This window comes from Sturnira hondurensis, unplaced genomic scaffold (assembly GCF_014824575.4).
Source record: "Sturnira hondurensis isolate 20B ecotype Veracruz unplaced genomic scaffold, ASM1482457v3 Scaffold0018310, whole genome shotgun sequence".
Classification (NCBI taxonomy): Eukaryota; Metazoa; Chordata; class Mammalia; order Chiroptera; family Phyllostomidae; genus Sturnira; species Sturnira hondurensis.
The window spans coordinates 446,255-462,172 of record NW_028090941.1 but is presented as its reverse complement, the minus strand read 5'-3'; the positions used below and the strand labels follow the sequence as shown (position 1 = coordinate 462,172).

The following is a 15,918-nucleotide window of genomic DNA, read 5'->3' as shown; positions in this document are numbered from 1 at the left end:
AGTCAAGCTGGTGTTCACTCTAAGGATCCTCTATTTCTGCTGCTTGGGCTTTCTGCCACTTGGGTCCAGTTAGGACTATTTGTGGTACTGGCCGGTAAGCTATCCCAGCCACTTGGGCTTCAGGCCATTTGTGTTTGGTTTGGACAGCTTGTGGTATCAGTTGGCGGGAGATAAGACACTAAGATTTGCTTGTGAGCACTTGTGTGGAATAATGGAATTGTGGATCCAAGTTCTGTTTATATGTTCCCACTTTCTCTGGGGTCTTGTTATCGTTATTATTTTGGGTTTGTACTTTCATGCCATCAAGGGTCTTTCTGTTTCAATTCCTAAAATAGGTGCTTATTGGGCCCATGTACAGCTATGATCCAATGACTAAGAAAGAATTGGTTTTTTATTGTAATACTGCTTCGTCTGTGTACACTATATATTATGGGGGAAAATGGCCCCTAAGTGTTTTCCTACATTACTACATTATTATACAATTGGAATTGTTTTGCCAACAGTCAGGGAAATGGGGTGAAATTCCTCATGTCCAGGCATTCATGTCTTTACACAATAAGGATTTGAAAAAGACAGGGAACAAACTAATGATACAGAGAAGGCAATTGGCTTCAAAACCTGTCCCTGATAGTAAGACACAGGAAGAAAAGGAAAGTGAGGAAATGAGTCTTTTTAATGCCCTGCCTGAACCCAGAGGATGCAGTATTAGCAGCAGAAAGATCCCACCCCCTCACTGCTAGGTAGCCCTGTATGATGAAGGAGTGATCTTCCCCTCAAAGCCCTAGCAGGGCATCCAGTTTGGCCAGGGGCATCCCTGTCCTGAGCAGGACAGTTCTCTTTGAGGCAACACCATACAGGTGGGACAAACCAGGAAGGCCAGTCCGCCATATATTATTGGGGCCATATTCCATTTTTCACTTCAGATTTACAGAGTGGGAAGAATTCCAAGCCCTCATATCGGGAGAATCCTCAGAAAATGATGGATCTTATTACCTCCAATTTTGCCACTCGCTATTCAAATTAGACAGAATTATAGGCTCTCTTTAACATCCTGCTAGTGGCAGATAAAAGGCAGGTAGTTATAAATAAAGCCAATGAAGAAGCTTATTGCCTTCATCAAGAGAATGCAATGGGACCCCCAACACAGCCAGGGAAATTCTGTTGACAGAGCCCAACTGGGACCCAAATGGCAGAAACCTAGTCTTCCTACAATATTATAAAAGGTACACATGGGAAGGGCTTAAGAAAGGGATGCCTAAACAAAAGAGCCTGAATATGATACAGGCTGATCTACAGAAATCAAACAAAGATCCTTCTGAATTTTGAGAAAGGATCTAACAGGCCTATTGAAAACACATTATTGTTCACCCAAAGGCACCAGGAAATGTCCACATGATAAACATGACTTTTATTGGGTGAGTCCCCTGCATATTAGAAGGAAGCTCCAATGTTTAAATGAAGTGCAAGGAATGAATTCCTCCCACATGGTGGACATAGCCCTTAAAGTTTATCATGCCTGGGAAACAAGGAAATTAAGGCAGGTCATTCTTTTCTTAGAAAGAGTGCAGGAAAACCAAAAGGTAAGACAGGACACAAAAAGAAAAGAAACACTCAGTAGGCATCAATCAATGCCCCTGTTGCAGGGAGGAAGACCATTGGAGAAAGAACTGCCCAGAACTCAAAAGGAAAAATAGAAAGAATAGAAACCCTTGTTGAGTAATGTTAGAAGACAGTGTACTGGCTGACAGCAGGGTGCTTGGGAAAATACCAAGCCATTTTATTTAAAAGATAACCTAAGTGTTGCCTTGTAAACCACTGTTGTTTTATTGTTCTTTATTTAATTATTGTTTGAGTACAGTTTTCTGTCTTATATTCCCAGCCCTGCCCCCCCCCAGTGCTCCCCACCTCCCTCCCATTTCCACCCCCACCTTAGTTATTGTCCATGTGTCCTTTATACTTGTTCATGTGAGTCCTTCCCCCTTTCCCCTGTGATTCTCTCCACTTTCCCCTCTGGTCCCTGTCAGCCTGTTCCGTATTTCAGTGTTTTTGGTCATATTTTGCTTGCTTGTTTGTTTTGTTGTTTAGATTCCTGTTAACGGTGATATCATATGGTATTTGTCTTTCACTGCCTGGCTTATTTCACTCAGCATAATGCTTTCCAGTTCTATCCATGATGTTGCAAAGGGTAGGAGTTCCTTCTTCCTTTCTGCAGCATAGAATTCCATTGTGTAAATGTACCATAGTTTTTTGATCCAGTCATTTACCAGTGGGCATCTAAGTTGCTTCCAACTCTTGGCTATCGTAAATTGTGCTGCTATGAACATTGGGGTGCATAGGTTATTTTGGATTGTTGTTTCAGGGTTCTCAGGATATACTCCTAACAGTAGAATTGCTGAGTCAAAAAGGCTGGTTCATTTTTAGTTTTCTTAGAAAATTCCATACTGTTTTCCATAGTGGTTGTATCAGTCTACAGTCCCACCAACCACTGTTGTTAAACCTGGTCACCCTATTCCCAGAGTCAGAGGGAGGCTCAGACCTCCCGCATGATTGTTTAACCATCATTGACAAAGTTTATCCCAGCAGACTGGATCTCTTGTACCAGCCACCGACAGAACCATACTGCAAATTATATACAGTTGGGAGCGGTTTAATGGAGAATGGTCAACGATGAGCAGTAGTCACTTTAGGCAAGGTAATAGGAGGCCAAACCCTTGCCATCCGAGCCTTGGCATAAAAGGCTAGACTAATAGCCCTCACTAGAGCCTTAGAACTGACCCAGGGAAAGAATGTTAACATACACACTGACTCTAAATATGCCTTCATGGCAGTCCATGCCCATGGGACAATATGGAAAGAAAGAGGGCTCTTCACCTGAGGGAATAAGGAAATCAAACATGAAAAAGATGTTTCAAAATTGTTAGAGGCAGTGAATCAACCCAGCTGGATTGCCAAAATGCTCTAACCAGGACACCTGGGCAGAAAAAAGTGGTTTCTGAACAAGCCAGGGAAACCAAACTGTCAACAAAGCAGTGAGACGAGCTGCTTGAGGGCTGCCATTTCTTGGGGCTTTAATTCACAACCAGGACTTGTCAGAATTTAAATCCCATTACGCAGAATGAGATGAAGAATGAGCCTATGAATAAGGATTGTCTGACACGGACCCTAATTCTATGTGGAAGATCAACACTCATGATATGCTTTTGTGCCTGAACCTCCAGTATATCCTACCTTCAAACACCTACATGAAGGGTCATCCACTGTGAAAGGGATACTTTAATGGACCTCATTAGAAAAGGATGTTTTAATGGACCTCATTAGACCACATTTGAAGTGCCCCCATTTACAAAGAAGCAACCAGAAGACTACTCATGCCTGCTGGATATGTACCAAAAACAGTCCTAAGACAGAAAGTACCCCAGCAGGAAAGTGAGTTTATATAAAGGGATATGCCCATTTGAGGACTGGCAAGTTGACTTTACACAGATACCTAAAACCAAAGGATACTTAAATTCTTATTAGTTTTTATAGACACTTTTCCAGGATGGGTAGAGGCATGCCCTACTGCAACTGAGAAGGCAACTGATGTAGCAAAACTTCTACTCAAAGAAATGATCTTTGGGTTTGGACTTCCTTATAGCATTCAAAGTGACAATGGAGCATTGTTCACTTCAGAGATCTCCCAGAAGATAGGAAAGGCACTACAGATTTGATGGAAACTGCATGCATTTTGGAGACCATAATCTGTGGAGAAGACTGAGAAAATGCACCACACAGTAAAGAAGACCCTGGTGAAAATGTGCCAGGAAACACATGTGAAATGGGACCAGGCACTTTCTATTGCCTTGCTCTGGCTTAGGGTAGTGTCCTGGAGTGGGCTTAAATCAAGCCCCTTTGAAATAGTTTATGGGAGACCCAAGTTTCTGTTTTAGAAATACCCCTTTACATTTAGAGTATGAATTAAAAATAAAACAATATGTATAACATCTAGGGAAAACACTAACAATTTTGCACAAGTTTTCTCATTGCAGGTCCATCTACTCATCTGATAAGGCCTTACACCCATTCCAGCCAGAAGTCTGAGTCTTACTAAGACCTGGAAGACTCAAGGCCATGAAGGCAGTTAGCTCTTCAATGGACCGGACCCTATGATGTCTTGCTGACAACACACTCTTCCCTAAAGCTCATGGAAATCAAGCCTTGGATCCACCACACATGAATAAGCTAGAGCTGCCTAAAGAGGACTTGGATCTTGCTGCTGCTGTTGATACTGCCAGGGAAAGCTGGACCTGCACTTCTGAAGGAGATTTGCAATTCTCAGAAATGGACAGCATCTCCCAAAGCTAAGTACAATGTTACTTTTATTTTATTCTGCATTTCCCAGACAGTGGCTTCCTCAGCAAATTTATCCTGCTATTGGGTGTGCCACCAAAAGCCCCACTGAGAGTTAGATCATGGGGATACCTTAGTCTCTCCAATTTCTGATTTTACTACAATTTCCCTGCACTTCTAGACATCCCTTCACTAAACAATTGGCTGCCTGCACCATGGGCCTCACTTTGGAAGCCCACCTTCAACATTGTCTCTTGAAACATGAAGTAGTCTCCAGCTTCACTTGTACAGCGATGTCGCCTTTTAGACACTGTGTGTGCTTCCCTCTGGAGACAGGATTCCTTCTCCCTTGCGTAAAGGTTTTCCCTCTATTCCTGACCTCTCCTTTTCCTTTAGTAGATAGTAGGAATCTCTGAACTTGGAGATAAGTAAGACTATGTTCTTTGACAACAGGAAGTAGCTACAGAAGGCAAGACCTTCACCCATTTACCCTTGTAAGATTACAAAGGTCCAGAATTTTGAAAAGGGGAGTTGTTACTGTAGAGAGTCAGTCAAAGTGCTGGGAGACTCTGCTCTGTTGGTCAAGATGGCTGCAGCAGGTGATTCTTACACTGAGTGTGACAAAAGCTAGAAATATGAGTGCATAGGATCTGGATGGGTAGGACCCAAGGGCACTGAAAGCTAGAAATAGATAGGGCCTAAGCAAGTCAAAAGCTAGACATATGAATGGATTGAGCCCAAGCACAGCAAAAGCTAGCAACTTAGTTCGGTAGGAATAAAAAGGTCTTTCCTCCCTCTTTCTATAAGAATGGTGGGCTTCCGCAGGAAATGAGATGGTCTGTGAGATGGAGCCCATGACTCTCCCAGGTCGCACAGCATCTGAATAAAACCTCTTTTCTTTTGCACCAGCACCTTCCTCATTAGTTTGGCTTTTGTTGCCAATGGCAGGCAGCCAAGCCTCGGTTTGGTTACAAGAACCCGGGTGGCTACAGACTGAAGTGTCTGTATCATGGGCTGTGTTCAATAAGCTGTAGTAAATTCCACCTGTTTGTTTTGTCCTTTTTAAAGACTTGACCCAGCTATCTCATTTCTGGGAATATATCCAAAGGAACCCAAAACACTAACTTGAAAGAGGACCCCTATGTTCATTGCAGTGTTTTTTACAATCACCAAGATAAGGAAGCAGCCCAAATGTCCATCAATAGATGAGTGGATAAAACAACTATGGGACATTTACACAGTGGAATACTCAGCCACAAAAAAAGAAGAAAATTTTACCCTTTGTGGCAGTATGGATGGTCCTGGAGAACATTATGCTGAGTGAAATAAGCTGGTCAGAGAAAGAAAAATGCCGTATGGTCTCTCTTATTTTTGGAATCTAATGAACAAACTAAACTAACAAGGAAAATGGGCACAGACTCATAGAAGGAGACCAGGAGAACAGCTTGGGTGGGGGAGGCTGTGGGAGAAGAGACTGAGCAAAAAGGAAAAAGGACTCATGGACGTGGTATTGATTGCTTTGGGGGAGGAGTTATAAGGGGACTAAATGATAGTGGAAAAATACAATAAAGATTAAATATAAAAAATAAAGAATCCAAGTGAAACATTGAACTTTTGACTTTTTACCATTCATTTACTTCATAAATACAATTAATAATAATTTGCAATTTTCTATGAATTATATGCCTACCATGACTTTCTGAATATTCATTCATCATTGAGTTGGATATTTATTTTATAAATTAAAAACCAACATTTTGCAACACAATTTTCAGGTAATTTAGTTTGAGAGTTATTTAAATTATCAGAGTGTTGATTTTCACTTATTCAACTTACAAATAGAAGTTGTGTTCAAATTCTAGAGGACCTCACTAGAACCACAGGATCTATAAATGCAGGTTGAAATGAGAGCTGTGATTACAGGAAGTGCCCAATGCTGAATAATAACGTACATACCTGAGAATGTGTTTATTGCAGTTAAGAGCTGGCTGTGTTGTGTGTGTCTGTGTCCTTTGTGTATATATATGTTTTCTGTATGTGTATGTTTTACTCTGTCCACTTTTAGAAGTTGTCCACAATTTAAAGGAATGTCACCTTGAGAGATCGTAGAAAAATGTCATTTTGAGATGATGCATTTTCCTAGGTTAAACTTTGGTACCTTAAACATTTTATTTTTTTATTGTATTTTTAAGGTTTTTACTTTTTTATATTTGATGTTTAGAGAATGATGAACATAGAAAACTATATCCCAAACCAGTCATTTTAACTTTTTTGTCTTGTAGTACACATAAACTAACTACTAAAATTCTGTGACACATTAAAAAAATATTTTTTGCTGATGACAAAAATAGGTATAACTTTGATTCATTTACATTGGAGAACTGTTGTCAGTGCTATTGAAGAACAAGGGCAAGTTATCCCACAAAAAGGATGTGCCAAGTGATGGAGGGCTTCCTCCCAGCCCCAGGTGTGCCTAAGGGGTGTGGTCTGTGCTCTGTAGGGCCTGGAAGATGAGATTACTTATAGGAGGCTGGGTGTCCTGGACCGTGAGTCGAATCCTATGGGCAGAGTCGAACAATTATGGAAGCCCTTTTAAGTGCAATCAGATTTATAGAACTGCAGGAATCCAGGACCATCTCTCATTTTGTCTGAGCCATGGTTCCTAAAGGGCCACTGTCTTCTTACCTGATGCTTCCCTTAGGTCACAGGTAGCAAACACAAGGCCCACAGGCCAAATCCAGCCCTCCACCTTGTTTTATTTTGTCCAGGACCTTGTTTCTACCTGGCGGCAGCGCTGAGTTCTCACTTAACTGTGAGGAGTAGTTGCAATTACATAGCCCTAAAATTACGCTTGGCTCTTTGAAGGCAACTGCAAGGTTGCCCGGATGTGGACCCCGGTGAAAATGAGTTTGACTCTCCTGCCTCAGGTCAACACGTGCCAGAGTTTGAATTGCTGTCACATGGATCTTCAGGTTTCCTTCCTAGTTATTTTACTTTCTTGTAAACTGATTTTTCAATGCAGCAATTTTCCTGAGACATTCTTATAAGAATCACTGCACAGCAGGTATAAGACATTAATTAATTCATTTAGGTGTTGCCATTCTCTACAGTTATAACATGTTTCTCATATCTTCACATTTATTCATGCATACCCTATAGAAACACTTTTCAAATTACATGAATTATTCATGGCATTTTGAGTTCACAGCAATTTTCAAATGATTAAATTCTGTGAACCTTTTTCTAGTAAAGTAGAATTCATCAGATAGAAATAGATGCTAGATGATGCTTTCATAGAGAGAGACTGTAGAGAAGCATAAATTCATAAAACTAGAATAAGGTAAGAATTTGGGTACTCTGATTTTTTATATTTCTTTCAGGGATATGACCCTGGAGATATTTAAAAAATGTTTGTGGTTACAGTATAATGCAGTATGTGACTTGCCATGTAATCTATCTATATATTTATCTATCTAGAGAGAGAGAGAGGGAGGGAGGGAGGGAGGGAAAAGGGCAGAGATGATGAATTACAAGTTATTTTCTTTCATTTAGCAAATGCTTGTTGGGTGCCTGTTTAATGTAGAATTATATTAGCTATTATAAGACAAATTACCCACTCACAGGACTGTTTTAATCAGTTAAAGGACTCATCTCAGTTAAAGTAAATGACGGTTGGTATTAAACTCTGCCTCATCATCGAGTGTATCTTGCGGATTACATAGATTTCAGAGTGAGAATATAATTCTTTTCTATTATTATTGTCCAAGTCCATGCATTTAACTGGGGACTAAAAGGCTGCCTCATATTAAACTACTCTAATTCCCTAGAGTAGAAAAAGAACTCTTGAGTGGATGGATATGTTTATGGCATAGATTATGGTGATGTTTTCACGGTGTGTACTTATCTCCAAATTCCTCAAGTTGTATGCATGAAACATGTATAGCTTCTTATATGTCACATACCTCAATAAAGTATTTTTTAACAAAGTGACCAGTATAATATTCAGCTTCTCTCCTCCATGCCCCATGGAACCCTCGAGGTAGAGGCCCATTGCTCTGTGGGGACCTGGGTCATGGCTAGGCATGGCTCCAGGGCCCTGTGGAGACATGACCTCCAAGGGGCTAGTCTGAGCTTTTCCAAGGCCTTTTTTCTGGGTCTTGGAACCAAAGATGAGGACATTTTTCTCACTGCCCTTATGAACGGAATTGTAAATGTTAGGTCCTGCTCCACAAAGCAGTGAAATGAGACAGGAAACCAAACAGGGATCCCATGGGGTGTCCAGTCTTCTCAGAGTTGAATTCCCTGCCCCCTGCCTCTGCTAAGCATTTCTGTCACTCATGGTTCCAGCTGCACTTAGGGCCACCAGCTATCATTTATTATCCAGCGTCTGGTTTGAATAAACTCCAGATTTATTTGCAGTCTCTAAAGGCTGTAGGCAGCAGATGCAAAGAGCAGCTTTCCCTAGGGAGGGCTGGGTGTAAGGGGACCCCTTCTCTTTTGCATCCTCAGGCTGTGATGGAGCTCTCAAAGGACGCTCAGGGGGACATCTCTTCCCTCAGTCTCGATCTTCCCTCAGCGGTCCAGTCAAGCTGAGACAGAAGGTTCTGTCTGCTCTGAGTTCCCCTCTCTTCATACTACCAGGAGATAAAACAAGAAGATAGGGATTCATTTTATTTTATTTTGGGGGAGAGGAGTTCTAACTGTGACCATTTAGGGTACACCACTGACCCCGCAGTACACAGACCTCCACTGAAGTGTTTCTGACATTGTAATTCAAGGAGGTGTTCCTTCCCAGGCTCTGAGCTCTTGGAGGGTGAAATTTTTGTCGTGTTAACCTTTGAGTTCTTAGCATCTGGTACAGCGCAAAGCCCATATGCTCAATACGCTTTTGTTGAATGAATAAACACACTCATCTTAATATGGTGGTTCATAGTTTACTATGCACACACATATGTTTTCCTTTGGCTCAAAACAACCCCACAAAGTAGATATTATGATTACCTCTGTTTTCCACATGGGGAAACTGAGGCTGAGAGAGTTTTCACGACTTTCCAAAGAGCACCCAAAATGGGGGCTCAAATCTCGATCTTTGACACCAGAGTCTGAGGTCTTCTCACGTGCCGCATCAACTCTAGGCATTTCCCATCACCACCTAAAAACCAGCCAGTTACTCAGCCATCTGAGCAGGGAGACAAAAACATTGCCCCACTTCAGTCCAGCAGCAGGTGTTCGCAGGAGTGTGAGCATCTCAGGGTTGGGACACAGCCTTCAGACCATTCCCAAGGCCCCTGTGGGGACCTGTTTACCAATTTTTACTCCTTGTTATCAACTAGTTTTAGAGTGGTATCTTTTAAAGCTTTAGGTAAAAACGTGTTTGTTGCCTCGTGTCCGTCCTTAATAGTTCATGGTCGGGGAGAGGGGACTAGGGCACTAGTTGTTTGTCATACAGAGAACTGAAGGGCTGTGCTTAGGGATTGCCAAGGGGTGGACGAAAGCTGGAGAAATTGAAAGTGGCAAAAATATTTGGACAGTTGCAATGTTCAAAACATGGAAAAGCGGTATGAGTGTCTCTGATGCACAGTTAGGGTGATGGGTTTGGAGGTAGGTTCAGTGCCTCCATGGGCTGGAGAGAGTGCCAAATGCAGAGTTGCCATACTGCAGCTTGAGGGTCAAGTCCGACCCAAATAAATGGGTCAAATGCCTACTTTTGTAGAGCCCACAACCTAAGATCACTTTCTGCATGAGTAAATGGCTGAAAAAAATCAAAAGAATATTTTGTGTCATTTAAAAATGAAATGAAATTCACATTTTCGTGCCCGTAAAGGAAAGTTTGTTGGAGCACAGCTGTGCCCACTCATCTACATGTGTCTCCAGTGGCTTTTGTGCTACAGCATAGGAGTCAAGCACTTGAGACAGGGGCTCTTGTGTCCCAGAAAACTTGAAATGTTTACTGTGTGTCCCTAGACAGGAAGTTTGCTGACCTCTGACCTCGTGCCTGCTTCATTCAAAATAAGCAGTTCAGAATAACATCCAGGGGGTTGAACCCTGGAATTCTAGATGCCTTTCGATGTGGCTGGGAATGGTACAAGTGCCCAGAACTCCTCCCCCAAGTTGGATGATTGAGCTGCTATGGAATCCATGGCTGCGTCCTGCCCCTGAGCCTGCAGTCTTTTTTCTGGGTCTTGGAACCAAAGATGAGGACATTTTTCTCACTGCCCTTATGAACAGAATTGTAAATGTGTGCACCCTCTGTGTGCATCTGCCGGTCGGGGCTCTGGCCTTCTCATACCTCACAGAACCCCGCCTCTCAGCCTCACATCCCTACCTTGGCAGTATTCACAGCAAACATTTATTGAGAGCTTCCTCTGGGCCAGACATTCATTTCTCAGGATGAGGTAGATAATCCTAGGAGGCAGGTGTCATCATCATCATTACTGGGATTCCCATTTTGCAGATACAAAACTGAGGTTCAGGGAGGTGCAGTAACACGCCTGTGTCACACACCACCAGTAAGTATCAGAGCCAGGACCCAAACTTAACTCATCTTGACTCCAGCGACTGCATGGCGCGAGGGAGGGAGGGGAGGGTGGGGGTGCAGTGGCTGAGCTGTGATTGTTTTTCGTTGCTGTTCTACCTCGAAATTCTTCCCTTAGATCCCCTCTCATGGCTGCTGTCGCACCCAAACCCAGCCCAACCCAGGGGACTCTCGATTCTTTTTCTCTTCGGACTGTTTTTTCAAAACCACTTTTCTCTTAATTTCTCCTGATGCAACTGAGAGAGGGCAGGACATTTCTGAGACACTTTGCTTAAAAAAAAAGATAAGGAAAACCAAATGGAGACAAAATGGAGGAATTTATAGACAAATCTATCCCTCCCCCCTCCCTCGCCCTCCCCACGTGGAGGCTGGTCCACAGCCAACTTGGCAGACACGGCACCTCCCCAACGTGGCCCCCTGCACAGGGAAGCATCCCACCCCAAGGCCTTCCATGGGAGTTCCACAGGAAGGCTGTGTTCTACTGCTGGCTGGCCAGGAGAATCACCAAAGCCCAGCAGGAGCTTAAGGCAGCGCAGGACTGGCCCAGTCTGTCTTCAGCACTCAGTGCCTTCCCACTTTTCATTTCCAGCTCCTTGTAGGGCAGCCTTGCTCCCCACACCTTCTGTGCTGAATGCCACTGCTTTCTGCCCGGGCTTGCTCCTGCTGGGCCATGTGCCAGGTTCTAAAATGCTTCCATCCTCATGACAGAAACGTCTAACTATGTAACCTGTCCCCTCCCTTCAGAGGACACTGGAGATGAGCATTTCCCTCCAACCTCCAGCTCTGCTCCAGCCGGCAACTCTGGCCCTGTCCTGAGAAGGGGTCCAGAGGGCTCCCCATCTGTAAACATGCTCAGAAAAATCCAGCATTTCTGAGCATGTCAGAAATTTCCATTCCTCCCATCTCTCCCCCGAGGATGGCACTCCCTTCCAGAGGGAAGAGGGAAATTGAGTGGGATGGGCAGGCTCTGTCTCTCAGCACCTCCCCCTTCGCGTCCTGCTGTGGTTGCATCTGCTTTCTCCTGCCCTCCCCCAGCTTGAGACTTGGTTCATTGGACTTTGTGTTCCTTTTCCCTTCCTCTGTAGATGTTTCTGCCCCAGGAGCTGAATGTCAAGAATAAAAGAGAATTCCTGCAGAGTGTGCTCCCAGGAGAGCAGGCACCAAGGTGGAGGTCAGTGCACACTGAGTTAACAGAGGGGAAGGTCATGTTTGACTGTGGGACAGTCTGGTGACCCTCCAATCCCAGTCTTTAGCTCTGTCCTGGCCACCAGTCTTGTCTTCATGTGTGAGGATTTGACCAGGTTGGAGACCCTAGTCCTGAGCTGGGCCTTCCAGATTGGAGTCCAATGGCGACCAAAACCCCCTTAGCTGTTCCCCGTGCCTAGAGTGACTTTGTGGGTGAAGGAACCTTCACATCATAACTCTCAGCCTTCCTTGAGACAGAGGTGTCACATAGAGTTTGCAAAATGGATTCTTTAGGACTTCCGATTTCTGTCCAAAGCCAACCAATTTGAAGACAGGGTATACTGGCCTGTTCTGGAAGTTTACAGAAAGAAAGAGGAATAAAACAAGGAAGGAAGAAGGAAGGGAGAGAGGGAGGGAGGGGAGGATGGAGAGAGCTTTATTTGAAGGTAATGCACGTGAATATTGATAAGGGTGTCACATCCTTGAGGCGCTTGATAGCTGTCTGCTACTCTTGCAAACAATGAGGAAATATCTCTTTATAATAAGCATGCAGAGGAATTATGCAATTTCTTTTCTTGGCATGGCTCAGTTAATGACACAGTGACTTGAAATCAATTTTCTATTTTTCTCTGTGGTGCATTAGAACACCCTCAGTGGGCATGTATGTGTGTATTATTTGGAAAAACATATATTTCTCTGTTTTTAGGAAATGAAATGAAAACCTCAAAATCTAATTTGTCTTACTATAACAACCATGCCAACTTTAAATAGTCCTATAAATGTCACTTAGGAAAGCTACCAAAATAGTGTGTTTCATAAATGTTTTTCTTTCCAGTTTAAAAAAGTCCCAAGACTCTCTCTGAAATATGTGTTTGAGAGCCAGGAGCTTAGATTTTATTCTTTGCTACTGACCTTACATTTTCATTCAGGAGCAACTTAAGTGTGATGTAATCAGTAGCATTCTTTTTATATTTTCCTCAGTAATTCTGATTTTTTCATGTTTTTAGATTTATTTTTTATTTATTTTTGTTGTTGTCCAAGTGCAATTATCTCCATTTCCCTACCACCACTTTCCTCCATCCCACCCACCCCCAACTCCCACCCTCGATCCTACTCCCCTTTGACTTTGTCCATGGGTCCTTTATACATGTTCCTTGACAACCCTTCTCCTTCTTCCCCTCTTTACCCACCTTGCCTCTCCCCTCTGGCTACCGTCAGTGTGTTCTTTATCGCAGTGTCTCTGGTTATGTTTTACTTGCTTGTTTGTTTCGTTGATTAGGCTCTCCTAATAAGGGAGGATTTCTGATTTTGAAAATTGCAAACACAAGAAAACCCCAGCTCCTTCCTTTCTGATCCCAAGATCCCTGGGGGGTGGGGTGTCTCTTTGTGATCTGCCCTTTGAGGCAGTGCTGATGGTGTTATTCTGAGCAGTGACAATGAAGAGTAATGTTTTCCTTCTCCACACAGAGCCACTCCCAGGGAGCCTGCCCTCATCCCACCGGCTACTCTGAGGTGACCCAGAACCAGTAAAGCCAGAAGCTCAGGTGTCACTCACGCTGTCACTGAGTCAGGAGGGAAACCAAATAGACCTTCTTTAACTCTGGCCTCTTTCTTTCTGCTTCCCACACCTTTCACCCATATCTTTCATTCTTCCTTTCCTCTCTTCTCACTTTGTCCCCTATTATCTGGGAAAACAAAGCCTTCGTTGGACTGTCCACAAAGCCACCTGCCACCTTGTATCTCATCCTTCCCTCCAAACAACCTCCAGAGATGACTGGTCTTTGCCAACTCCCTCACTGTTCCCCTCACCTTCGCTGGGAACTCCTGTAGTCTGAATGTCACACCGTCACTTGAGTAATAGTGTCCGTGGCCTCCTTGTGGCCAAACCTCAAGCCGTTTACTTCACTTCATTTTCCAGAAAACCTCTCCAGCATTTGTGGATTTTGGCCAGACTCTCTTCCCTAACCCTTTTCTCTGCAGGTGTCTGGTTTCCCTTCCCTCCTCTTGCTCAACTGGGGGGTTAGTAAGGTGGTTAAAGGGTGACCAGACCAAGATAGACTTGAGAATTAAAAGTGCTCAGTGACAACAGGCACGAACAGAGATTATCCCCAGCAAATGAGGATGTCTGCCACCCTCTCCTGAAGGCCTGGGGGAGGAGGAAGTGGAGAGTCACTCAGGGCAGGATGTGAATGAGTAGAGATCAAGGACCATTCATAAACCCACCTCAGAGCTGCTTAGCTACTTCTGCAAAGAAGCTGAAGTTAAAAATTCAGCTTCACATCTATGAGAGGATGCAGTTACCCGAGGAGGAGTGTCTGAGCAGGATTAGGAAAGAAAAGATGGATGAGAAGGAGAAGTCCAGGTGAGGAAAGGCAGAGCTGCTTGGAACAGGTCCTGTGGGCTCCAGTCACAGAGGCTGCCCTTACAGGTGAAGACGAACTCGAGACTGAAGCCGCTTCCAGGCTCTTCTCAGCCCAGGGTTGTCCAAGATCAGCAGCACTGAGTGGCCAGCTGGGCAGGCAGCCATCACGACTTTGCACAAAATACTCCAGGAACTGTTGCTGTTGAAGACATGAGACATAGAAAGAAAGAGAGCACCTGTGTTGACAATATAGAGAATGAGAAAGTAGCTGGTCGCTCTGATGGCCCCCATGTGGGCCTCCATGCTGGGGTCCCCAGAGCCTGTGGCATTGCTTTTCATGCGTAGAGTATGTCTCTTGAGAGAGAGGATGAGCAGGGTGGCTGCCAGGATGAACATGATGAAAGGGATGAAGATCCCCAGGTTGTAGAGCAGAGCCAGGTGGACCACGTTGGTCTCGGAGAAGTACTCCTTCCGAGTGGTGTTGGATGAGGGCATGGGAATGGAGTCGTTCACATACACGTTGAAGATGTCTTTCGAGAAGGGGAAGCTGAAGCCTAAGGAGATGAGCAGTGACAGCCTCAGAAGCCCTGGCATGAGTGCCAGGATCTTCCTCTTCATCGTGGTGAACAACGGATGAGTAAGGTTTGCAATTTTAAGGCAGTAGAAGATGGTGAGCCAGGTGGCGAGCCAGAGGTTGGAGTAGTTCAGGAACACGGTGATGACTTTGAAAGGGATGTACACTGCATTTTGGTTATAAATGGTCCAGAAGAGCAGACTGTAGATATTCTCCAGCATCATCCAAATCTGTAGTAAGAGCCTGGAGACGCTCAGCATCAACAGGATGCTGTCACCCACTGGGAGCTTTTTGCATCGGGCCCACTCGGCCCCATGGATGACCGCGATGAAGCCGTTCCCAACAATGCCAGTGATGCACTCGATTCCAGAGACCGCCAAGGTGAAGATGACCTTATCCTCGGACACGCCTTTGTCCATGACATCTGTGTTCACTATCGCCATCCTCTTGGGCCCAGACTTTTTGGTTTCCTTGCCAAGAACTGGTGCCTGTCCTGCAGTCTTCTGCCTCTCACTCAATGGTGTTGGAATGTTTTCTCAGCTAATGGTTATTTCTAATTTTTGTTCATTTGCTTGTCCCATGACTACAGGTTAGAGGCCTGAAATGCAAATGATGCCAGGATCTGGTTACTGGCTTTCTCCATTTTTTCATAAATACCATTTGTCTTGGGGTGTCCAGAGCTCACTGGGGAGACTTGGAGACAGGTATCTGTCACAGCACCTTCCTACCTGATTTACTTTAAGTCCATACCCACCTGACAGAGCAAGAGTCCCAGATGAGGAGGCTTTGTGCCCCCTGGCCTTTTTGCTTGTCTCACAAGACCTGTTACCTGCTAAATCATTTGTAAAAATGCTTTCAGATTCCCTGATCTGCCTTCTTCTGCTTCCTGTATTGTCTCCCTTATTTGGGGAGTTTTTATTACTATGGTTGGCA

At 44.1% G+C, this 15,918-nt stretch overlaps 1 protein-coding gene across 1 annotated transcript; it reads right to left on the bottom strand.

Annotated features, from left to right (window-relative positions):
* Nucleotides 1-14,471: 14,471 nt before the first annotated feature.
* On the bottom strand, nt 14,472-15,428 carry LOC119002892 (taste receptor type 2 member 40-like). Its single transcript, XM_037068972.1, has one exon. The coding sequence runs from the start codon at nt 15,426-15,428 to the stop codon at nt 14,472-14,474; it is 957 nt and encodes a 318-aa protein (XP_036924867.1).
* Between the last annotated feature and the right edge of the window lie 490 nt (nt 15,429-15,918).